At 44.6% G+C, this 25,658-nt stretch overlaps 2 protein-coding genes across 19 annotated transcripts in view; both read right to left on the bottom strand.

The window, feature by feature from the left end:
* Positions 1-1,451: 1,451 nt before the first annotated feature.
* On the bottom strand, positions 1,452-18,785 carry LOC102683036 (PDZ and LIM domain protein 3). 5 transcript variants are annotated; one of them, XM_015345913.2, is made up of 8 exons: positions 18,516-18,785; positions 10,732-10,883; positions 9,955-10,039; positions 7,033-7,100; positions 5,459-5,680; positions 4,740-4,864; positions 3,246-3,357; positions 1,452-2,664 (listed from the first exon to the last, which is right to left on the bottom strand). In XM_015345913.2, the coding sequence occupies exons 1-8, from the start codon at positions 18,606-18,608 to the stop codon at positions 2,475-2,477; spliced, it is 1,047 nt and encodes a 348-aa protein (XP_015201399.1). In that variant the 5' UTR covers positions 18,609-18,785; the 3' UTR covers positions 1,452-2,474. The 5 variants fall into 5 exon arrangements, with proteins under 5 accessions (XP_015201399.1, XP_015201397.1, XP_015201395.1 ...); XM_015345911.2 differs by having other exon boundaries at positions 5,459-5,689; positions 18,516-18,784; XM_015345909.2 differs by lacking the exon at positions 7,033-7,100 and adding an exon at positions 7,310-7,500 and having other exon boundaries at positions 5,459-5,689; positions 18,516-18,784.
* Positions 18,786-22,447: 3,662 nt separating this feature from the next.
* The window catches only part of LOC102693209 (sorbin and SH3 domain-containing protein 2), an 85,249-nt gene continuing 82,038 nt past the window's right edge, over positions 22,448-25,658 (bottom strand). For all 14 annotated transcript variants that reach the window (XM_069193268.1, XM_069193288.1, XM_069193283.1 and 11 more), the window contains one exon: positions 22,448-24,995. In XM_069193268.1, coding sequence (XP_069049369.1) covers positions 24,934-24,995 — 62 coding nt within the window. In that variant the 3' untranslated portion in view covers positions 22,448-24,933. The remainder of the gene's footprint in view (positions 24,996-25,658) is intronic.

The following is a 25,658-nucleotide window of genomic DNA, read 5'->3' on the forward strand; positions in this document are numbered from 1 at the left end:
ACTTCAGGAATGATTACAAGTTAGGGCCGCTGAGGTGAAAGTGAACTTGGCTGCTGTCCCTCCTCATGATAAACTCCGGTGACTCAGAGCTCAGCTGGAACACGAACCAGCACATTTAGGGGTCCCCCGTGTCCGGGACGGGGAACCCCTGGCCTGAGGGAACGGTATCGATCGTGCACACTGGATGGGAATGCGGGGGTGTAGTGGCCAGGCCAAAGCCTCAGCTGAAAGGACACTTCTTGTAATCAGTGTCATTCACTGAGTAAGTGCGCTCTCTGGCTTCGTTCGGCTGGAAGGTGCCTCAGTCTGGGTGAGAGTGCCTTCAGTAGGCCACAGCTAATGCACCAGAGAGCTGATGTGTTAATAAAGTTAGAGGCTATCCAAGATCTCTGGGGCCCCATCAGTCATAGTGTGTTCCAGTGTGCCCCCATTGACCCGAGATGGGAGTCTTCAGTAGCAGCTAGTTTCATACCTCCACAACGCAGAGGTGTCATAATGTCATAAAGTATATTGCCTATGAAGGGAGGATGTGTAATGGTACTGTATAATAATAACACGTTCAAATTATGGATTTAAAATTTCCACTAATTCTGAGTGACCACTACAAGAACAGCATATGAATATCTCTGAATATCATATGATGGCTCTTAAGGCTTTTTTGTGATGTTGGTCGTGAATGGACCTGATATGAACACAGAGGATATGGCCTATTAAACACTGAGGTTGTGTGAGCATTCGTGTGACTATGCACCTGGTTGGTTTGCAGTGACTCCCAGGTTCTTAAACTTATTGGTTGCGGAAGACTTTCACAGCATCAGCACAGGACTAAACATCAAGGTAAAGCAGAATTCAGCTCATTCCCACTCTCACTGTACACAAAGTTATAGGAAAACCATAATCTCAAGTGTTTATACTTTCAATAGTCTTGCAGCCGAATGATAAATGTTTGCTTTGATTCGTATGTATATATAAAATTTGGTTTTAAGTCTTTCCCAGTTCGACATGTAAACAGCCCTTCAAGCAGGAATTAATGTTGACCTCTTTATGTGCTCCTGCTACATCTCTCTGTGTCCCATTTTGTCTCAGTGTTGGTGTGACAGCTCGGTGTCCATTCTTAAATGGGAGCATCCATTCATTTTCACTGTCAAACAAAATCACTGGGCAGGATACATCCTGGATGGGCGCATCTTAAATAGAACACAGGGAGTATACTAAGCACTATATATGATGCTTTTTCACAAACTGATGTTCAGAATCATGATAATATTTAGCCCTGACACTGCTTCACGTGGCTGTGACTCATAATAGAATCACGTCTGTTTTCAAGACAGGAACTCTCTAATGTGACACAGATCCTGCCTTATGACCAGACAGCACAACTCTGTGGTCTGCGCGGCTATTTGTATATCAGATGTTTTGGATATAAATGCTCTTCAGAGAAAGACAAGCCATCACCTTTTCATCACTGCTTTTTTAATTGCTATTGTGCTGAAAACAGAGGATTAAACCGATGGAGTCTGAATCGCTTTGTTGAAGGGAAGCAACAGCTGAAATTCATTTAAATGAAATACATTCTCCATGAGACTAAATGTGCAAAATGCAACTTTAAAATATGTAAGTAGATGCCATAATAATCCAGCATATTATTTGCCTATTTGCTATATTTTTTTTTCACATGTGGGCAAGAAGCAAAACTAAATTTCTCTGAAATTACATGTGTTGAAGTACCTGCCCAGCATCCAGAGCACCTAGAGCTAAGGAAAACCAGCACGTTTCATTAAACATTTGAATTCTGTATGTTTTTTCATGCTTCTGCCATTCCCAACATCAAAACTCTTGCATTACACTATTTCTAAAGACTGTATATACCTTTTACTCATTAAAGCCATTTGCAGAAGTGATTTGTATTCTGGATAAACAAAGAAAAACAAATCATACCTACTTCAGTTACTGGAAAAAACAAAACAAAACGCAGTGTTTCATGATAGAGAAGAGAAGTCGCATTTCAGTGCTAGGTTTGGATAACTCAATCTAAGCACATGCAAATACATATGCTAATAAAATTGCTTACTGCAAAACAGCCTTTCCTGTTGTAGCTGAATGTAACCTTATATACAGTATCTGACAGACTGGCCACTGCGTGTAAGATTCATTCTCAGTTCTGACACTTAAGGGAAACAAATGTGGATTTCCTTTGACTTTTGTCAGTCTACTGAATAAGGTATGAAGATTGCGATCTTCCAGCCTGACTCAATATTAACCTACGTGCATTTCAAAAGGATTAAAAACCTATCGGTCTGAATCCCTTCTTATGATACCTACCGACCATGCAGCAAGACTTATTTTTAAAAAGAGAGATTTTTACAGCTCAGCTATATCAATAGTTCGATTTTTATGTGTGTGCGGATTATGACCTGTTGAACAGACATACTGCAACAGTCAGACTGGACGAGGTCTGCAGTTCGGAGTCTGTTTTAAGCTGTAGGGTAAACAGTGACAGCATCGTATCCCTCTGGCGGTTTCATCCGGGCCCGGGCGTGATTTTCGCAGTACAGCTGACCTTCCACGACGAAGTAGCCCTTCTGCTTCAGATTCATGTCGCAGTCGGAACAGACGAAGCAGCCCGGGTGGCGGAACTTGTCCCGGGCCTTCACCACCGTCCCCCTGCGTGAGGAGGAAAGGACAGTGGTTCCTGTCAGAGGAAATAACGCCACGCCCCAGACATCTTTACTGTCACGGCACCGACGAACCAAAACATTTGCCTCGCGTTGCCCATTGTGCTGGAGTTTTTTTTGCAGACAGCATAAACGACGCGTGGTGAGCGTCAAGGCCCAGACGGAGAAAAAAAGAGAAACTCCCCACTTCCACTGGCCCGCTCCTCTGAAAGTAAAAACGAGTTTGAGAGGGAATCTCCCCCTGGAGGGAGACTGCATCGCCAAAAGCCCAACAAGCTCGTAGACGAACGCAAAAGAGACTGCGTTTTCACTGCCTATGACCTGCTCTCCTGACGTTTCCCCCAAAGATTTAACCCCAAATCTCCCTTTCAACCCACCAATGCCAAATCTGAGATATTTATTTTAAAAAAAGGAACTTTTTGATGCGAGCAGCAGGTGTTATTCGGGGGCCGCAATTTTTATTTTTTTTACTCTGGTTTCTTTCCCGGAAAGGAAGCGAGGCCGGCGCTGCCCGGCGCTGGGATGGCTCTGCGGGGCTCCGAGCGGCGCGCGGACAGGGTGGCCACTCACACGATGCCGTTGCCACACTTGTCACAGATGGGCAGCTTCTGGAGGGTCCCGCTCGAGCTGGGGGGCTTTGTCACGGGGGCCTTCACGCTCCGGATCCCGCTGGGCCGCGTGCCTGGCGGAGGAGTCCACAAACAGGTGGGGCTGTTAAAGGATGGACACCGCTGCCAGGGGAGACAGCAGCTCCGTTTCTAATAATAATAATAATAATAATAATAATAATAATAATAATAATAACTTTACAGGTAATGGGGATCCCCTCCACCAGGATGCAGCCCCACCTGGATGATGTGCCAGTACTCTCATCACACCCCAGCTCTCAGTGGGGAGGAGAGCAGAGTAATGAAGCCAGTTCAGAGAGGGGGATTATTAGGAGGCCATGATTGGTAAGGACCAATGGGAAATTGGGCCAGGACGCCGGGGTTACACCCCTACTCTTTTTCGAGAAACACCCTGGGATTTTTAATGACCACAGAGAGTCAGGACCTCGGTTTTACATCTCATCCGAAGGACGGCACCTGTTTACACTATAGTGTCCCCGTCACTATACTGGACATTAGGACCCACATGGTCCGCAGGGTGAGCGCCCCCTGCTGGCCCAACTAACACTACTTCCATTACATTATTACATCCATTATGATGTAACCTTATTTTCGTAACCTTAATTTTGTGATTTTTGTGATTCTTGTGATTTTTGTGATTCTGGTGAGTTTGCAGAAAAGACATTTCATCGCCAGCAACTACTGCTGCACACTGCATTGTTGCGCATTGGATAGATAATCTTTGATTTGATTTGAGACAGAAATCACTGCGCAGTTCTCAGTCAGGGCTCAAGAGGAGCAGGATGTCTGCGAGCAAACCGAGTGTGACTACATTCTCAACTTTCTGGATCTGTAGCGATGTAATAGAAACATCACCAAAAGGCCGAAAGAAAATGAAAAAAAACCTGTTTCTGTTTCCAAACAACGGCTCAGAACAAGGGTCTACTCCTCGTGCCGATGATGACTACATATCTGGTGTTGGATGTTCCGACATTTAGGGACAAGGCAAATAAAGGAAATAATAATGGAAAAAATGAAAAAAATGGGATGTACCAAAAATGACAGCAATAAAAGCAATAGGAACAGATTAAACTAAATTACTTTACTTTAGGGGTTGTAAATATCCCTTTATAAACGCCTGACAATAGTCGTAATTACCATTTACCATTACTAGGGACCATTTATTACTAAGTTATTAACACTCTATTAATACTCTGTAATTCTATATCTATAAGGAATTTATCTATTACAACTGGGACCCTTAATCTAACGTGTTGCTGTCATTCTGGTGACACAGTGCGCTGCAGCCTGAACAGGCTCAGTCTGAAAGGGGCCTGCCCGTCTGCGGGTATGCGCCTGGTATTTTCACAGCACAAGGATGCTCTCCGTTGCGCGGGCGGACAGAAGCCGCGGCGTGAAACGGAAGCAGCCCCGGCGGGCGCGTGAAAGTCCTCACCGTCCTGCACGTAGTCCTGCAGGGCTCTGAAGGAGCCGGACTGGCGCGGCTCATGAGGCTCCTCCTGGTCCTGCTGGAGCATCCGGTACACGTGGGAGTCTTCTATGGAGGACGTGGCAGGCGCGCTGCGGGGGACAGCGCGCGGGCGTGAGCGGGCCACTCGTGCGACCGCCAGGAAGACGACCCCTGCAGGTCTCCCATTTCTGACCGCGTTACCCGACACAGGGCCGTGGGGGAGCAGGGGGCTATCCCGGGTGAGCACCGGGTGCAACGCCCTGCGCGGGACGCCAGGCCACCGCGGTGCTGCGCATCTTTCCAGAACCCGTTTTCTGCTGCTGCCCGGAGTCAGGCACAGATGCCCCAGACGAAAGCTGAGGCCTAAGTAGTGTCTCTACTTAAGGGTAATCTTCAATAAAAATGTATTCTTGTTTTTTTTTAAATCCGGTGTTGTATATTCCCCATGGATGGTGCCACCCCAAGACTGGCACTTCTTCTGCGTTTTCATCTGAGTGAGAATTTGACGTACAAAAAGGTGCCACGTCCGACGCTGGAGAGCGTTTACCAACTACCACAGGCTTATGCCAGTGACGCCGGAGCCAATTGAACCGTTTCTTTGTTTGGAGGAAGATACAACAGAGGAGAAAGGGACTAAAAACACTGCACAAGCGTGCACTGACTGTGCAGGCCCACAGTCCTGGCACTCTCAGAGCTCTGATTACCTGAGATGGGCCTGCTCGCCTAACGTCGCCGTCTTTCCCTGCAGCGTGCTCAGAATAGTGGCATCTGAGTACAGCGGCAGCGGAGAGTTATACTGAGAGCTGAGGACCCTAGCCCCTGTCGGGCCAGCCCTGCAGTTCACAGGAGGGGGTGCTGCTTGTGAGGCACTGCAGGAGGTGCTACCAGTCACCAGGGGGGGCCGCTGAGCCAAGGCCACAGGCTTGCTGAAACCACTGAGGGGCGCCGTGGGGCCACGAAGGGAGGTGACATTGAATGACCAGGACACGACAGCGACACCAGCCAAGGAGAAGACGGGAGCGGGGACCAGGGACAGCGAAACGACGTGAACAATGGAAAGTTAGAGGTCAGAGATGAAGAGTTAAAATACTTTCTTTTAAGCTGTGCAGAGAAGCTTCATGAAGCATGCGGCAACATTTTCTGAGCCTTCGGGGCACTGTGGTGAAGGCGGGCATGCGTCATGCACATGAAAAACAACTCTGCGAGCAAGCTTCGCTAATTGCATCATAATCATAACAATAACAGCATTATTTCAATTTGAATTGACCCGCAAGCTCTTTCTTGATTATTATATATTGTACGGTAACAATGAGGGGAATATCTCTTCTGATTGAACCCAGGCTTTGCAGACTAAGAGCTGACCTATTTACTTTGTTGCTAAATGGCCATAACTATCGATCATAGAAGCAGGGAATATGAAAAAGAAGAAATTGAAAATCACCTCAGGGGCCTATAGACCGCAGCAATGCTTTACAGCCTGGTGTTTTGTTACAGCTAGCCATCATGCTGTGGCAGTGCATGAGCTTAGGATATTTATGAAGAACAGGGCACTTCTTTCTTAATCTCACAAATTAAGCTATCGAACTTGATTGATTCGATTTGGTCCACACCAGAGATCCCCAAGCCTGGTTCTAGTGGCCCACACACCTGATGGTTTTCATTCCAGCCTCCTTCGTTAGATAATTAAAACGTTAATTGATCCAAGACATTGCTTCAATGGAATATTTGCATTTTGTTTCTCGCCACAAATTTGACAAAATACAATGGCTAAACTCTGACACTCTGACACATTTAAGAGCTAGGAACAAGCATTTCAAATTCATTTTATTATTCTTAAGTCAATAAAGGGTTTGCGTGTGTAACTCAGGGCTTGTGTGGGTCACCAGGACCAGGATTGGGAATCACTGATCTAAACCAGCCCTGCAGGCCCAGAGTCCTACAGAATCCTACAAGTGTAACAAGTACTTCAGTTAGCAGCTGATTAAAGCCTGAAAGAAAGACGTTGTCCTCTTTTCTATATCAATAGTTCAAGTCCTAGTAATCATCAGAGGTGTTTATTAAATGAAAATGAGGAGGGTTGGAGTTATCCATCCTCAGGATTTTACTGGGCCCAGGGAATTCATGTTTTTTTTCATTGTCAGAAGTGCCTAAATTGGATTTCTGCTCAGCAGCGAATTGTTCATTCTATATTTTTATCAATCAATCAATCTTCAATCTATCGTTTGACAGCCATACAATACAGACTGCGTGCTGGCAGGGGACGTCTAATGCATGTAACCTGCTTTGGCCTGGTGGTTTGAATGGCTTTGGTCTGACATTAAACTTGTGCTCGAAGTAGCCAAGATCCTGCAAGACATAAAAAAGGTGAGGTTTGTGTTACATGCGGAGGTCGAGCATTAGGGTGATGAGTAGGATGGTTAACGGCCACAGTTGTCGCGGCCTGCATTCCACAGTTAAGGAGGCCTGAAGTAGAGTGGATGACAGGCTCAAGAGCTGGGCTTCAGGGCTCAATGGGAAGCATGCCAGCCAGACCGAAGGAAACACACAGGACTCACCCCTCCTCAGGCTTGTCGTGGATAAGGCCGCGCAGCTGCCCCTGCAGGGCATCCTGGATATTGCCAGCAGAGTACAGGCCTATCGGAGAGTTGTAGGCCGAGCTCACCACTTGCCTCCTCTCGTCAACGTTGGCGGCAGCGACAAATGGCTGGGCCCTCCTGTTGTGAGCTGTGCCAATGGGTGTATACTCCTGCACGTGGAGGCGGACAGAAACACACAGAGCCCCATGCTGTGGTCAAGACCCTACACATGCACTGCAGGCTGGCCGAGCCGCACACGGAGCACATGTTTCTACTGTGTGGTGGGAAGGGTGGGAGGAAACCTAAACCGGCTCTGAGCAGGCTGTGGTGCTTATCTGTCCTTCAAAAATCTGTATCATCTGTATTGAAGCAGACTATAAAGCAGTGAAAACTGCGTACATTTAAAAATATAGAGTTATGTATTTTATGTACACTGGGAACTAGAACGGTGCGCTAAAAAGTTCCCTTATCAATCTAAAATGCAAGTTCCGGGGGCGAATGTGGGGATTGGAGCCCTTTTCTAGGTCTGGAGACTGGACACGTCTGAAGAGCTGCGAGCTGTTAAACTGGTCCAGTGAAATCAGTCTGTCCAGGAATAAGTAAATAACTACAAAGGAACCAGTAAAGGTTTATTCCATCTGAAAACAGAAGAAAAGAAACACAACGTTTCAGCTGTGGAACCTTCAGGCGGACCCGAAGAAGGCTCCACAGCTGAAACGTTACGTTTCTTTTCTTCTCTTTTCAGCATGGAATAAACCTTGACTTGTTCCATTGCTGCCTACTGCAAGCTGACGCAGCTCCCTGCTTGAACTAAGTAAATAACTAGTCAATTAGTAAAGGGGAAATATCCTTCCACAGGTTTTTTGTCACTCCGTGTGCATTTAACCCACAATTGGTAGTGACAATGATAAATTCAGACTTATTTTATCCATGGAAGAAGATTAATAGAAGGTCTATAGAATCTCTCTTTCTTTCAAGAGGAATTCTATGGAATGAAAAACGATGTAAGTCAAAGCTTCTGGCAGAGTTCTAGAAACATGGCTGGGTTATAGGTGATATTAGCAGAAAGGGCTGTGATTTCCAAGCCTTTTATCAGCATTTTTGAATATTTTCAGCATTTAATTGAGCGACTTGTCATTGCAGCGGTGCTTGATGTAAGTTAACATGTCCAAGCAAACAAATATAGTGTTCCTTAGTAAATAAACGAACTGGAATGGATAAAATGATTTTAATTAAATTAGATTTTCAGTCTTGACGCTGTAGAAAACATATGGCAAAATCACACAGTGCTCATTTTACATTACCACGGGTTCAAAAGCCTAAGCACAACAACAAGCTGGATTTTACAGATCAATACCTGATGCACTGAGGTTATTGAAAATGAACCCATTTAAGAGTGATACTGAACAGAAAAGATATATAAAAGGTAAGAGGTCCCTGAACGAACTGGACGGGAAAGCTGCTTGGTACCATGTTGAGTCTTCTTGTCAAGCACTGGTCTTGTCAAGTTATTGCACACACCAGGGCGAAACACAGACCATGTCACACTGTTAGACGCAACCATAAGTTCACACTGCCCAGCACTTGAGAACTGTATGTGGCTCTTTGACAATGTGACCCTGGGGCCTCTGTAAATTGCCCAGGTTTTAGTTCCAACCAGTTACCTAAGAATGTATTCTGAGATGTGTAGTGCTTTTCTTAAACAAAGACTCAGTGTAAGTGTTATTTTACTCAGTTATTGTGAAGCAATGAATGTTTTGAAACAAACAATTCAATTCCAGTTGGGAAAAAGAAACAGAATTACTGCAGGGTCACAGTTGCAGGAGTCTGGTCTAAATTCCTGGAAAAATCAGAGTAGCTTTCTTAGTTTTAGTAAATGATCAATTGCCAGTAATCACTGGCATACACTGACAGATCTGCAGCTGACATAAGAACCTTATGTACTGTAAATGGTCAACTTCACAATACAATCTTGCATAACTGGTTAAGGTTCATCGGACATTCAAGTCAGCTGTGTGCACTCAGTAATCTCTGCAAGAATCTTTCTTAAAAAGGATTTGATTGTAATTTTAAATTCTGGGTCTTTCCCACAATTCTTGTGTTAGATTCTGGCTGAACAAATGACACAATTTGGAAAATGAAAAAAAAAAAACTACCACAGTCAGGACACTAGATTGAACACAGACAAGGTGCAGCATATACATTTTATTCATTAGTCTTGAATGAATCAGCGGACCTCAGATTAGAGCTGCATTATACTCACAGAATAAGTCCTCAAGACACCCTGGAGCTAAGATAACCTGGACCATTCCTAGTGCTACACTAGGAACAGGAGAACCTTAAACTCCTCTCTACATTTCTCAGAGATCAATATTTAGTACATTAGAGATATTCCAAGTAAGGTATTAACAGTAGTCTCGTTTTTATGAAATGCAAGAGCCTTAGAAGAGCAGGTGGAAAAAACGTTGTGGTGTTTCTGTTGAACACAATTCAAATGCCAATACAAAGGTGAAAGTTGATGTCACCGTTTTTTCCATGAAAAATAATATATCCCTGCCCAGAGGAGCAGATGATAATAATAAAAAAAATCATACAGCTCCAATGTGTACTGTAGTGCTACTTACCTTCTGTTCAGATTCCAAATTAACTTTAAAACGGTGCGCTTTGCCATCTTCTGTGACTTGTGGAGACCAGAGTTCGGTTTCCGGTCTGCAACAAAGAACAGTGAGCCTGATTCCCAGCGAAATGCCCCAAGATGTGAATGAGGTTGTTGTGGGACAGGGTCATGGGCCTATTAATTAAGGGAAGCTGGCAAAGAGACATAAAAAAAGACCAAGGACGTTCCTGAGCCGCAACCTTAAACTGCCCTAAAGAGCCCCACCTCAACAGGAACATTTATTTTCCCCTTCTGATTTCATGAGGGGAGGAATCAAGACACAGGAATGCAATTGCAAACCCTCAGCCAAGTTCACTCGGCGGAGCCTGAGAAAGGCCGGATGAGCTCGGCCTTGACAACCAGGTAAACACTGAGTAAGCTCTCAAAGCTGACTGCCCGTCTCTGGAGAAAACGCCACATGGACATGCCCCACTGCTCTGCCCTCATCACTGACTAGACCTACAGTAGGAGTTTGTATGCGCTCCTCCAGCCAGGTGCACAAGTGTGCTTGCACTTTGTCAACATAAATGTGCTTTTTGCAGTGGTAGATAGTGTGATCAGGGTGTGTAAGACCGACCCCAGCACAGACAGACTGGCTGTTGCTGCCTCACGTCTCCTCAGACTGCAGCCCCGGAGGATTCATTCCGAGGCAATGTGGATACAACAGTATCACCCATCTGTGCTCATCCGTCCTGCTTGTTATCGGAAATGCCTTAGTGGCAGGAGCCCAGATAGGCATATTTACCTCTCAATCTTCAGATTCAGCTGGTTGATGGAGTCCTTGATTCTATTCTGGGCCTCACAGTGAGTCATACCTTCAGCTGCAACCCCTTCAATGGCCAGAATGATGTCTCCTGGACAGAGGTTAGCTAGCGAAGCCTTGCTTCCTGGAGTAATCTACAGAAAAGCAGAGATGTGCAGGAGGAAGAAATTATTATTCCGTCGACTTTCCCCCTTTAACAACCCTATAAGACTTCTAAATGTGGAAATCCATCTCTTGACAAATCATGAACACACGGTCTTTGAATGCTTACGATCTCACCGACCTTGGTCAGAATCACTTTCTCTAATCTTGTTTCTGGTCATCTGGACATGTTACGCAGGTTCCTCTTATTCCTGGTCTGGCAGGACAAGATCTTATAGGGAACACAAACTCCGCAATGACTGTAGGCCAGGAATCAGCTCAGTCAATTCAGTAGTGACTCAAAAAGAAATTAAATTCGTCTTAGAATTTCTACTGTGCCAATTATTAGAAAGAGACACGGAATTAATGGAAAGAAGGTCAGAGCGATAGCTGTTCAGGGGTTGTTGTAGCTCTGTGTTGAAAATGAACTATTAATAGATCAGTGAGGATGTATTCATCTGAGTGCGGTGTCATACTACAAGACGAGGGAGGGAGTTTCTCATTGACCGGCCGTTGATCTAATCGCAGAGGCATTTATCCTGCCTTCAGACAGAGCTCCTCACGCTGCAAAAGCCACAGTTTGAGCCTGACATCATCATCCTCGTCCTTCGTCTCACACTGCCTTCAACAGCTCCCCAGGCATTCCTCTCTTTCTCTGCACAGCTGCTCGTCTTCATCAGTTTATCTTTTGGAGAAGTCTGGGCCTCCTGTTCATGACAGCGATTCCCTTTTAGGTCTTCTGAGTCACCGAGACTTTTTATTTTAAGGTTTAAAGCAGAATTATGTATCGTGAGATCAAAACAGCTGTGTGCGATTCGACAGCCTTTTATTTTGAGTTGGGTCGTATGCCTCTTCTTCAGTCTGTTTTTCATATAAGCAGCTGATCACCTAACTAGTTTGATCAGGAAAATCATTGTAAACTAGGGTGATTGATGATATCAACAAAAAGGTGAAAGACCACTTTCACTGTATAGGTAACCACGAATAACAAAAAGGACAGTAAAAGGAATAGTTCAAATCAGAAATAATTAAAACAAATTTATAATAATAAAATACATTACCACACACTTTTGTGCAGCAAAATACCCTGCATCTGCTAATATAATGTAGTATTACTGCAGCCTGCATACTGCAGTTCCATTAACTTATTTCAGATTTGTGACAGGCTCACAAATATGACATTTTCTTGCTTTTCTGGACAAATCCCACACTTTAACATAGCCCGTCATAGCCTGAACCACAACATGATGTTATTTTGTAGTTTTGTCCCGGTTTGCCCAAGAGGTATATTGTATTTCTTCAGCTCAGTGTCTGAAAGTTAGACATGACAGTTTGTTTTTCTTGTATCCAAATTATCCAGGAATATGTTGTTGTTGGTTTTCACTTGAACCGAATGCAACTGCATATTCCCAAACCTCCCGAGTAATCATTTACTGTACAATAGTTCATCCTACCGTCTTGCATTACATTCTGGCCAGATCTCAGCAGACTTTAGAGGCTCAGGGAGGCTGGGCCTGGATGAACTGGGATAGGAGACCACCAGGGAAAACCAGGTCGCTGCCGGTAGTGGTGCTGGTGGACCAGTAGGGGGCGATCTTACCCCTGGAGCAGAACTTTCCAAACCGCATATTATCCCAGTATGATGAGCAGGGACACTGCTGTAGGATGTGTCATCTTCCAGTTGAGACAGGAATCCAAGTTCCTGACTACTTGGTTTTCAAAGACCATGTGACGCTTTTTCGGAATACTAGGGGTTTAAACAGTGCCCTGATGAAATTCCTCTTTGAGCAAGCACAGTGTCTCCCAATTAATGTTCACCCTTAATTCAACTAGTGGAGCAACCCCACACTCCTGCATCTGATCTGCTGCGTGTGGAGGGACAGCAGATCGACCTCAGGATCTCTTCCAGGCATTTGTTGCACCTCAGTGGTGGGGGGAGATTCCCTCTTATATTTAAAGTACTTTGGGAGCATTTGGGAAGCAAAAGTCCTACACAAATGCAAGGATTGAATTACTGCCTTATAATAAATAAAACTTTTTCTTTATTCTTTATTGCATGCGGTGTCAAGATTATTGCTCCTTACGGTACTGAGAATCTGAATGAAGCCCCATGAACTGACAAACCAGCTGGGTTTTTCAGAGGTGGAGTAACAAGCTGTCAGAAAGAGCCCTGCATCACATCGCATCCCTTTGCAAGTTCACTGTGCGGTACATCGCAACACACCCGAGTCTGCAGACAGCCCGGCTCAGCCCTCCCTGCCTATCAAAGGAACCCCTGCAGGTGGCGCTGCTGAGAGATGAGGCAACCAGACTGTATAAAACCCATTGCAGGGAGTCTCTACGGCAGAAAGCACACAACTGACAGAGCATGTAAAAAAACCGAAAATGTAATTGTTAGTGAACAGTTCTAAACGATTGTGTATTTTCTAAGATTAAAAAATAAAAATTTAAGGCCACAAACAGATGGTGAACTGATGCTTAAACTATTTTGTTAATTGTTGTTTTTGGTCAACAGAGAAATCTGTAATGAGACAGAAAAACAGTGTTTAGTAAACATGTCACTGCATGTTAGAGATGGTTTTATAAACGTCTGAGAATATGCTAAATCTTCAGATTGCGAATTTTAAACAACAAAAAAATGTACAATTCTAAGTCCAAACAGAGACAAGCAGTCTACGGCACAGGCTGAACAGGAAGGTCCCACTTTAATTTGCTGGATAAGATTTATTTTTTAATTAGACAGCAGGGGGGCAGTACAGGTTTTCAGAACAATTTTCCCCAATGTTGTACAGAACACAACTCACGCTTAATTCACTGCAGGTTTTTGTAAAAGCACAAAGAACCCATTAATGTTTGAGGTCAACTCATACTGTAGGGACTTCAGGTGGGCTCTTCTGTTCTTTGTACTGGAGCCAATGAGCTTGGAAAACAAGTGAGACGTAAACGTTTGCAAACGCCAGAATAATTAGGTAACAGAGAGTTACAGTATAATGGCCCTCATAAGTATGGCCCTGCTGATGAGCAAGATGATGCACATGACATATTCAAGTCAAGCCGAATGTTGGATTTAAACCAAACCCTAACCCTAGTGAACCGTCAATACAAATAAAATCCAGGCGGATTTTGTTCTGATAAAAAGGAGGACTCTGCGTCCAGCAGCGTCACCAGCACGGTGATGAGGCGTTAGCCCAGCTGCCAAACGGCTCCTGGGTCCCGGGTTCAACTCCAGACTGGCGCACTGCCTGAGTGGAGCTGGCACGTGCTCGCCCCCAGGGTGCTCCACTCCTGGTGGTCTCTCCTCTCCCTGACCACAGGCTGCCGGGGTTTCATGGCACGCCCAGGATGAACGAGTGTGCGTGTGCTCCAAACAGAGCCCTGGGGTGCCGTTCTGGGTGCCGGTCCTTCTCGTCTCCTGTGCTTCTGGGGCAGGCTCAGGATCGTCATGGACCTGGCCAGGAATAAGCAGCCTCTTCATGGAGAATGGATGGAGGGATGGATAGATCTCTGTGGGCGCAGTTGAACCGGGGAGCATGTTTCAACAGACAGTGACTGTGCAGACTGCGCCACCTGAAGCCGCTGTAAGTCCTACCTGTGCAGTAACATACAGTACGAGGCGCCACGGATACAAACAGTCGTCACGCTGAGCTGATATGGAGGTCCCTCTTGTGTCATTCTGTCATTGTGGTCACAATTCCCCCCTGGGTCAGCATTTGTGCCCAACGTCTATCAACTGACATCCCAAGTCTCCCGGAAATCAGCGTGTCCTCCCCGACTCCCACAGATGATCCATAATCTCCCGGAAATTGCCCCCCCCTCCCCGATTTTTCTGTTGGCGACACCCTCAGTCCAAAAAAATAATCGACGAATGATCTAATTATCTAATTATATAACATGACCTTGAACCGTCTGAGAATCTGCTCAAATGTGCTGAACAAGCCTCTGTATCTCTGTCCAACGACAGTTTGCAAAGAGAGTGATTTGATCCAACTGAACTGGTGAGTTATGGCATCTATAGTGTATTGCATATATATATTATAGTAACTATCAGCGAATTATTTCATTATATAGCTGTGACCCCCCTCCTGGAAGTCAATTTTTCAAAGTTTTGATGTCTGTATCAAGTGATGATACAGTGGCTTGGAACAGGCCGGCGACCGTTGTTTCGGTACTGTGAATTGTGACGGAGGGCATTTCTGAGTCAGAAAAATGAAACACCGTGTACGTTCAGAGCCCGTTGCCACTTGTCAAAAAGCTAATAACGATTTAGGAGCTGGTTGCCAAAGCCTGTTGGTTTTTCCTTTGTGCGGTATCACGTACAGCTGGGGCTTTGCTTCCTGATCCGTCATTAGACAGCAGCTCCCGGTCTGAAACCGAACCGGGATCTTCCAGTAAGTTCGCCGATACTGGACTGGGCGCTCGTCCAGACGCTGTGGCAGGTAAGAGCTTCTTAACGAGCAGTGCGTTAAACGGGAACACTGGGAGGAAAGTGCTTTGAACATCTGTACTGCCCTCCTGCTTTTTAACTGAAAAATAAATCTTATCCAGTAGTAAATGAAAGTGGGAGCTTCCTGTGCAGTACTGTATGTGGCGTACTTTTGTTTGTCTCTTGTTTGCACGTAGAATGATCGTGTGCTGTGGCTCGGGAGACGGCGTAAAAATAAAAGTCACGCAGTAAAAAACGAGAGCTAATGCATGTCAGGAAAGTGCGTGTCTTATGCGGTTCTATTTGAAACCCAAAACAAACCCTTCTCACTAGTCCTGTCGTACTCGACCTCAGCTCCAGCAGCTCGCAAAACTGAAGCGCAGCTCGCCACAAACTCGGACCGCCGGCCCGCAGTTTGATTCTTATCCTGGGGCTTTTCAGCCAATAAAAGTCATTTTGAAGGAAAGCAGAGTCGTGTTGTTAATGGGAAGCCTCGTCTCGATTCCTATAAAAAAAGTGAGGGGTTTACAGTCCTTTGGACGAGCCTACCAAATAAGGACGAGATGGGAAGAAAAAGTAACCAAACAAAACTCACTGCGCGGACCGATGAATTCAATCGAGCGTGGAAAAAATATGGAAGACTCACTAAGTGTATTATTTTCTGATTCGTTTTTTTAAGGGGAAATTCTCTGCCGAAGGTGGATGTTCCCCCAAAATGAATGAAAAGTTGGATAAAGTTGTTAGACACAAGCTGGTCTGTCTTCCTTAATTCCCCTCAGAACCCATTTCTGTCGCTGGCCTTGCAGGAAGGCACGGCTCGCTATTTTGCGACCTCATTACTACAGGGGACAGCCTGATTAGTCTTTGGCTCAACACGGAGTCCAGCAGCTTGTTTAGTGTTGCCTGACGGCCTTTGGGCTGCCTAACGAGAGCGGCCAGGGGGACCGACATCTGCTCTGAAAACAGGTGCGGCGACTCCTGCAGTGTTTCATTTCACCCGCCGGCGCAAACATCACGCATTACGCTCCTGTGAGAGCATGGGGCTTTTTCGGCAAGGGTCTTAACAAAATGCCTATATATAGCCAGTTCGAGAACAGGATTAGCCCTCGCGTATTAATTGTTGGATTGCACGGTCACCCAAATCGCTGAGCATAAGAAAAGTAGATTCATCGCGTGTGCTCTATTAATACAGGCCCTTCTGCAGTCAGTGCGACTTTTAATCTACCTTTTAAGTGTTTTAAGTGCCTTTTATAGAAAGACGCCGTCTTTCCTGTTTATGAAAATCTTATGAATGCAGGTAACTGTAAAATGGCAGAGGTAACGAAAATGATTCACAACCCATAAATGCATTTATCGCGCCCCACAGACGTGCATTGTTGACGGCTTTTTCCACTTTGTAAACTTTTGGGCTGGTGTGATTTTGAAGGGAGGAGGGCGGTATAAAAAGCCGTTCATCGTGCGATGTGGCTTTTCTATTTTCGTTAGTGCTCCTGGCTGACCTGTCGTAAAGCCGATATTTCAAGCATGATTCTGAAGACCAGTTTCACCGAGTGTCTCAATATATACTAAGAAAAGATACAGTCGGGCTGTGCTCTGCTACAGTAGCATTAAAAAAACACACCTAGCCAAACTTTCATTAGTTTTCATTTTCTTACTATCTAACGCTAGGATTTTTATCCATTCCCGATCTACACATTTTCTTGCACTCTGCTGTATGTTTGAGTGAGGATTCGATATACTCATATACACCTTTCTACCCAGACAGGGGCTCGCGTAGCGACCAGAAACGCAACAGGTAAAATGCATTGATTCCAATAAAGATTCAGGTGCCTGTGGAGATACAGCGACAGTTAATGGAGATCTGCATGAAATCTATACGGTAACTCAGGAGCATCTTTCTGCCTGAATTGGACTCTGCAAAGGTGTCTTTATCCATTAGACATTGCCTCTTAACCCTAGTGCTGCCTGGATAGATACGTTAGGCAGGTCTGCTGTTTCCTTCAGAGGTACATCAGAAGAATTGACACCATCATCTGAGTTTCTTTGGAAGTACCTTACATGAACATAGCACAGCACGCTGATGTAAAGGTCTGGTTTGCTACTGCTTAACAGACCGTGGGAATCTTGAGATGTACCATATTCTGGAATGAAGTTTTATTTCCTACAGAACACACCAATCTCTGATATTACGGGAAGGGCAGTGTATTTCTTATCAGAGTATATCATATCAGTGGCAATATACACATTTACATTTAATCAAGGCGCACACTTTTGTTTCAAAACATTCTTGTTTATTAACTGCTGTTCAGTAAAAACTTAATATATAAATACCTAGACCAGTTTGTTATCTAAGGCAGCCCAAGAGATCTGAGTAAGACCTTCCAAAAGAAGATGGCATTTATTGGTCTTATTTTGATTATACATTTTTGTCAGTTTACTGAATGTACTACATCCCTGTACTTATCCTCCATTATCTTACAGTTTATTTACTGGAGCTGATCCTTCCAGTATGTAATTGATTTCAATCTGTATTCAGTTTTCTTTGTCCTCAGAAATCAATTAAAACAATATTTGAAGTTAATCAAATAATTTAGCCAAAATGTAGCTTAAAATCTCAGTTTGCTAAGGATGACAGTAGACAGCCACATCACCAATTCACAAAGCTGCACGGTGCTGCACGGTGACCCCAGTTTGCAGATATTATATTCAAGAAATAAGAGAAATTGCAACTCTTGCTACTGCCAAGGCATTGCACAAAATCTCAAAAGGGAGCTCAGAGCTGTAGAATATAAAGGGTGAAATGGGAATGCACGACAATATTTTATCAGTTTCTGCTGTTGCGTCGTTGTCTTTCTGCTGGTTGAGACATTTTTGCATCAGACTAGGACACTTTTTCAAACTTGTTTAGAGTACGTGCTGCATGCATATCGGCAGAACCTGGAACTGTGGATATTGCTCTTCTCTGGCAGCCTCTCCTGTATTCATGCATGTTAAGTCGTTAATCAGTTCTGGAACCTTTTCCGTAATTGAAGATCCTGGGTGACGGCTTATCGTGTTATTAGTCAATTTTCTCTACTTACAAAAGGGACCAGCAAGATCAGAAAACAGAAAAAGACACATGCTGTATGCAACACATTCGTCTTGACTGTCTAAAGAGCCCTGAATCAAGAACCCTGTGATTCACGGATTTAAAGGGACTCACCCTTGAAATAGTTAAAGGCTGATTGAAGTCCTTTCCGCCCGTCAGTCTGAATCCCCACGGGGCTGGACCCTCAAGAACCACGTTCTGTGGCATTTTCAGCGTGGGTCCCGTGCGCGCCTCCCGGCCGGCGGCAGAGCGGTCGATCAGTGCAGCCCTCGCTCCTCCGGCAACAGCCTCCTCCCCGGAGCTGAGCAGCAGCTCTTAAGCCCTGGGCCCTTTCCGAGACCCTCCCTGGCAGAAGGCGGGGCTCTGCCTGCGAGTGAGCTCATGGGGCAGAGCGGGGGACCTGCTGCAGCCCTGGCCTGCTCTCTGCCAGCCCCCGGCCCCCCGGCCCCACCGCGTGAGCGCCAGGCGCGGCGAGCACACCTGCGCACCCGACTCGACGGCCCTTAGCCACAGAGGAAAAAGACTGCAGGAGCACCACAGGCCCCCCCTTCACTCACTCCTGTGAAGCCTCAACAGCGATGTCTGAAGACGAACGTTCTGATCTGAGGCACCCGGAGGTGGGTTTTCGCATGAAATGGTTAAAAATGTTCCCGTACAAGGTTTGAGATGTTTTACAATTTTACACCAGCACCGGGCTTGCAGAAGGCTCCAGGACCCCGACTGGAATAGAAACTCGTAGGTTTCTTTGAAATGTTCTTGAACTATTACAAACGCGGCATCCGGCTTCTTCTCCCACCTCAGGATCCCCAGAGCAGGACCCGGCAGGGGACTGCCATCACACCCCCGTGCGAAAACGCCAACTGTCATTTATCCTCCGGTTCAGAAAAACTATTACACAGCACCAGCGGTGCGGAACGAGCTGGTTAAGAAACAGAAAACAAATGCCATCCTGTCACGGATCTTATAAACTGACAGTCAAAAACAATACGGGCAAAATGAAATAACACTACATATGGTAAAAGGTGAGGGTTGACTCTGCTGAAACGCCCTCTGTTTTCCAGAGGCTCTGCATCAGAAGCGTTCTCCTCTCATCAGGGGCCGACCCCTCTCCTCAGATCCAAGGCTAAACAGCTCTGCTAAGTTTGGCAACTTGTGTCCTTATTTGGTTTGAAGTTAAAGCTTGATCAGGCAACTGAGATTATGCAGACACATTCCTGACGTATTGATCTGGAACAAACCCAGCAAGTTTTTTTTTTTCTTTCTGAAGAGGCTCTGGAGTCTAAATGAAAATTCGCTAACTAGCACATGCCATTGATTTTTTTTTTGAATTCCTACACACAAAATCCTTTGGTTAGCAGCAGAGTCACATTTCTGTTGTGGTTCCTCCTCCATTAATCCCTTGGGTGTGTGTGTGTACAGTACCTTCTGGGGCTCTTTGTCATTAGGAATCACCACAAGGAGAAACTTCGCTTTTAGCCTGCTTGATGGTCCTGCGAGCCGCATAATAAATCTTTGTACATTTAAACAAAGGGATGTTTAAATGGCAGCTTTTCTTAAATAGAGTAAAACTTTTCATACTTAAAATTTAACCGTTTTTAATTGGTAAATTGCGCTCGCTTCCGATTCAAAGTCCTTGCGATGACTCTGCTCCAAGACAGGAAAAACAGATTTCCAAGGTTTTTGGAGTGGATTTCTTGACTCAAGTTATTTAGCAGTGGTTGCTATGGAGGCACAGAGACCAAACAGTCTTCACATAACTGAAGGGGGATTAAGGACAGTGGTTTGCAGAGAGAGCAGGAGACTCCCACCAGCGAGGTGCTGAGGAGGACCCTGTCCAGTGGTTAAGATCAGTATCCGGAAGTGGGAGCACAGAGTATAAGGATTAGGATGTGATAAACACGCCAAGAGGACAAGAAGTAGCAATGCTACTGCGTGCCTGGTGAGTTAGGAAGGTTATGCCAGGGTCGGCTCCCGTCTCCAGAATTACTAGTCACTTTGAGACACGACCAAGTTTTTTTCAAAGCAAGAAAAACACTCAAGGTAAAGTAAAGACGATTAAGCGATTTGGTCTGTTTTTGCTGACAGAAGCGTCCATCAGTACGCCTATGTGAAAAGCTGGCACTGCTTCTGGGGAAACAGCCTATGGGCACATGAGCACATGTACAGTATTTTCAGAAGGAGACAATTTCATAATGTAGTTAACAGCAAAAACAAAAACTGTATTAGATGTGATAAAATATTGAAGGCATACAATATTTAAGCCATTTATTATGTAATATTTTAATTTACCCATCAATCCATTTTCTAAACACATCTTCCAACTCAGGGGCACGGGGGAGCCAGAGTCTATCCCAGCATGCAATGGGTGGAAGGCGGGGTTCCCCCTGGACAGCTACAGGCCACTGACACAGGCTCACACCAGGGCCAGTTTTCCCAGAAGCCAATTAACCCTCCAGCGTGTCTTTGGAGTGCAGAAGGAAAGTAGGGCACCCAGAACAAACCCGTGCATGCGTGGGAAGAACATGCAAACTCCACACAGACAGCAGCTCTGGAATTGAACCCAGAGCCCCCGTTCTGTGAGGCAGCAATGCTGACCACCCTGCTACCATGCCACCCTGTTTGTAGCTAGATTTCACATAATATATTTTATGGCTTCTTTGCAGCGATCAAGAAAGGGTATACATTTAATAAAAGAAGAAACTTTCAGTTTCTGAGGACTGAACTTTGGAAAAATATTTGTGTCCCAAGGTAGCAGAAAGCACTGAGGAATAATATTTAATACAATTTGAATTTAAACCCACTTTAGTTTCGTAGGAGGCACAATTGTACAATTTTTATTCCATTTCAATTTTAAAACCAAGACACATTATCTTAGATTTTCCGCTCACAGCGATGGAAAAACGACAGCAATCTAAAACCTGTTTTATAACGGTGTATTGTTATAAAAATGTCATTTTTTAATAATAAAACCTTTGAGGTGTGCCTTCTCACTTACATCCAGAGCATTAGCGCCTTGTACCCAACCCCTCCGATCGTCGGCATGGAGCAGGGCTGATCCCGGGCAGTGCTGAGTTGGGAGACCTCTGAGGAAACCAGCTTGCTGCTGTAGGGGGTGTTGGTGGACCAGTAGGTGGCACTCTTCTCCCATGGTCAGAATTTCAAAACAGATGCTCACGTATGGCAACAGCAGACACTGTGATGAAGGAGACTTCACCCTCCAAATGTGACCTTAATCCAAGGTCCCAGATTCAGTTGACTCCAAGGCACTGCCCACGAGAGTAGTGGTGTTCACCCAGTGTCCTGGCTTATTTCCGCTTTGAACCCAGACAACCTCAATTCAGTCCTCAAAGGATTTCTCCCTCAATTCAACCGGCGAGGTAACCTCAGTTCTCCACCCGATCTGCAGTGTAGCAGGGCTCCTGGTGGAGAACTGCATCACCCAGGGGAGGACAAAATGCTGACAGCAGATCGAGCAGGTTCTCTTTTATACTGTATATGTCAAAGTACTTTAGTATCCTTTGAGAAAAAAGGGGCTATACAAATGCAATCACTTTTCTAGTGAATGCATCCACAATCACTTAAATGCAATGTTCCTAATGCAGCTGTCCTGTGTCTCTTTCCATGTGAAAGATACAGAACAGCTGCATTATTTTGTTTCCATTCTTCAACATGTACTATCTACAGATCTCCTCCCCCCTTTCCACCTGCAGAAAGCTCAGATGTTGAACTCATGAATGTTAGGGCACACACAGTAATTTACAGCCGAGGAAATCAGTCCAGCTGTTTTCACATGGCCCTGCGATTGAGGGTGCCAGTATTGAACTCCCTTTGGGCGCCCAGCTATTTCCAGCGACTTATCCCAAACACAACACCCACGTGAGCTTTCCCAGACATCATGCGATGAGCTAACTGTAACTGGCTTTGCATGGTTTTGACACTATTTCCATCTTTAAGAAAAGGGGCATTCAATATTAGAATTGGACTAATCATGAGTAAATGCCAATCGTATATATGGGCTGATACAAAATAAAAATGGGGCAAAAACATATCAGGCAGAATTTATTAGGTATACAATTCCACAAAAGAAGAAAAAACATAAAAAACATTGATTGTAAGAACGCCACTGCATCATTTCCTTAAGAGCTCACCAGATGAAGAACTCTTCTAAAATAAAATGAAAAGAGTCTCACTGGAACGGACCAAAACACTGCAGGTTCATTATAAAGAGTGCCACTGACAGAGGTGACTCTCGTAGCAAAGCTGCATGCTTTAATTCAAAATTGAAATCTCCCAAAATTCAAAACTTTACGCACTGTAAGTTGCTGTAACAAAGTTGTACTGTAAAAGAGTACCGTATATTTCTTAATTTCTTGTAACCCAATACTTACAAAGATTTATGTACACAGTTTATTATTATTTTTTGCTGGTAATACTAGTGTTAATATTTTTTTTAATGATTTAAATTTTGCATAAATCTATTTTGCAGATTTGGACCATCTAGATGTGAATGTGAACAATGTGATGCATGAGACGTTTTAAGGAATAAAATAAAAGGAAACTGATGCTGGGTGAGAAATACTTTATAAAGCAGTGGATTCTTCCATACAAAAGACTTACAAAACGCTACAGACAATGTGGTAAATTCAGGCATGGATGTGAAAACCGAAAGAATGACATTTTAAGGTGCTTAAAATATGATACTGCCATACGTGTAGTTTGTGTTTTCAATCACACCACTTTCAATACTGAGTGCCTACACAGTATTATTTCACATGTCGAGGGATCTACTGCTTCTTGTAGAAAAAGATGAGAGAAGTCGTGGTGTTAATGTGAACCATTCAGCTGCAACAAACACAGTTCTGTTTCCTGTTTCAATTAACGGGATGCCACGGCTTTCACGTCAACACTCCCTAGAATATTCTGGCGAAGCCCTTGCTGTGGCAGGAAGTTACTTCTTCTCCAATATGTAAAGAAATAAATGTGTCAAGCAATGTTCAAAACAAGTTACCGAACAATTAAATAAACTTTGGGGATTTACGTCCCTCATAAATGTTTTAAATAATTAACGTATACATACAAACACACACACACATATATATATATAAGGAATTTGACTGTTGGACATGAGAAAGAAATGCGCAATGACCAGATTACTGCTTTATACTGATCTTTAAGGAACTCTTGTTTTAAAAAAAAAATCATAGTTGTCCCTTAAAAGTCAGGTATACTCTCCCCCAGTTTCTCTAGTCATATCAATTACAGGAAAAAAACATATAAAACAACTCCAATCTGCATTAGCAAGTGCCAAATGCAATGCAACAAGATTAGTTAAAAAAGGTGCCCTCCCACCCCAGTAAGTTTGAACACTACACGAGACCCAAATCATCTTCCACAAAAACCTTAGAAACAGACGGCAGGCAGTTTTGTCATTAGGAACCTTGCCTATTACAGCTTTTGGTTTCAGATGAAGAAAAAAAAAGGGAGTTTTCAATCTGTTTTTAAGATAGGATTTTCAAACTGGCTTTTGTTCATGTACAGGTGTTTATCCTTAACCTCGAGCACCCAAGTCTTTATTATCTGTAAAATACTTTTAGAAACTTCTGGTAAGAATTGTTTTAAAAAAAATCTCAATTCAAAACAGCTTAGACGTCTTTTTCAGACCTCTAAATCTCCAAATGCTCCTCACCAGACTAGTTTCATTTAATGCACTGAAGTTATAGTACAATTTGATACCTCTGATACTGTACCTCTTATAGTAACGAGATTTCAAGATCCTTCATCTACTGTAGTTGAACTTAAATGTAGGAATGGTTTAGATGAAAGCCATAATGCCTGGCACTAATATAACACTGCATACTGGTTACGTTTTCTCTCGGGAAGATTCAGTCTGAAGTCCAAAGTCCCGTCTACATCCGATGCAAAGTGAACCTTTTTCTCCCTATGGTGAAAAGCTATAGGATGTATCTACTGTAATCTAATATACTAACTTACATTGTGCCTCACAAAAAAACAGAAAAAAGGCAACGATGCACAAGGCAATATCCTAGTTATGGAATCTATCAGCAAGACTCACTGAAGATTCTTAATAAAGAGAACGATATCGAACAAAGAAGCTTTCCATCGTCCTGTGCCGAACCGTTCATACTCATTGCCCTCTGCAACAGCCACATCTCACACATCACTGCTAATAAATAAAGAGATGAAATGCTTTTCAGCAGCACTACCCCTCTGGACTGTGGCGAGATAGAGGGGGGTCTCATTCCTTTCTTCAGCTGGGGGACGAGTTCCATCCTTTTTTTTCCTCCATTGTATTTCTCCCTGGCTAAGTTGATAACTGAAACATAATTCAATTTACTTCAACATTACCGTACTACTTTTCTAGAAAGATGGCTAGTTATAGCTAAAGGTTATCTTCAGTGTAAAACCCACGCGTCTGTGTGGTATTTCCTTTTCTTCTCTGGCTGTTCTTATCCAATGTCTTGTAGGAGTTGTGCTGAGCAGGCGAGAATATCACCGACAACAATCCGCAATGTTACAGCCTCTTTACGTAATTCCCAGGGAAGGTCCCGAAGAACAGGCTTCTCCTTGACGTTCCTGGGAAGGGAGGAAACACAGCAGGTGTTGAAAGAAAGCACAAGCCTCTTGACACGCTCAGGTACCTTCATCCTAAATATGTATCGCTGGGACTGGTGAGTCATGCAGATCTGCACAGAAATCGCAGGTGACTGCCACACAACGACTGATTCAACATCTACTTGACCTAAGATACTACAGGCAACATGCCATCCAGCTAGTATGGGCATATTCAATCAGTATGATGCTGCTGATCCACAGCTTGGTCGCTCGCAGGCGACGCTATGCTGTACCGAGACACCAAGAGCTCCAGGGAAAGCAGCATGAAGAGGAGCTCCCCCTGCTGGAGCATGTCAGTATGGCCAAGAGGCGTGAGGACCAGTCGAGAGAAGGCAAGGCCAGCACAAGCTCGGTTGGGTAGACCTTCAGCAGCCTTCTTCAACTTCTCAGGTTTCCCACGCCTCTGCGCGTTTCTTTCGGTAATCCCGCCGGCTCGCAACAGCTGCTCTTGACAGAACGGAGACCACCTGGCGGGCCCCGCGATCAGCTCACATCTGGAAAAACGGCTCGCGTCATGGCGGAGGAATGGCGGCAGGCGCGGCGCGCAGGGCCGCCTGATAAAGAACTGGCTGGCCCCGTCCTGCCGAACCCGGACCACCCGCCTCGTTCTGGGCCTCGCGACAC

Source organism: Lepisosteus oculatus, chromosome 1, assembly GCF_040954835.1.
Source record: "Lepisosteus oculatus isolate fLepOcu1 chromosome 1, fLepOcu1.hap2, whole genome shotgun sequence".
Classification (NCBI taxonomy): Eukaryota; Metazoa; Chordata; class Actinopteri; order Semionotiformes; family Lepisosteidae; genus Lepisosteus; species Lepisosteus oculatus.

Bases quoted from the DNA above. Each gene is read 5' to 3' on its own strand.
- LOC102683036 (XM_015345909.2), bottom strand. From the start codon at position 18,608: ATGCCACAGAACGTGGTTCTTGAGGGTCCAGCCCCGTGGGGATTCAGA. The intron at 7,501-9,954 runs GTAAGTAGCACT...CTCCACGTGCAG, and splicing joins ATTTGGAATCTGAACAGAAG to GAGTATACACCCATTGGCAC. The intron at 3,358-4,739 runs GTGAGGACTTTC...CTCCTCCGCCAG, and splicing joins GCAGGACTACGTGCAGGACG to GCACGCGGCCCAGCGGGATC.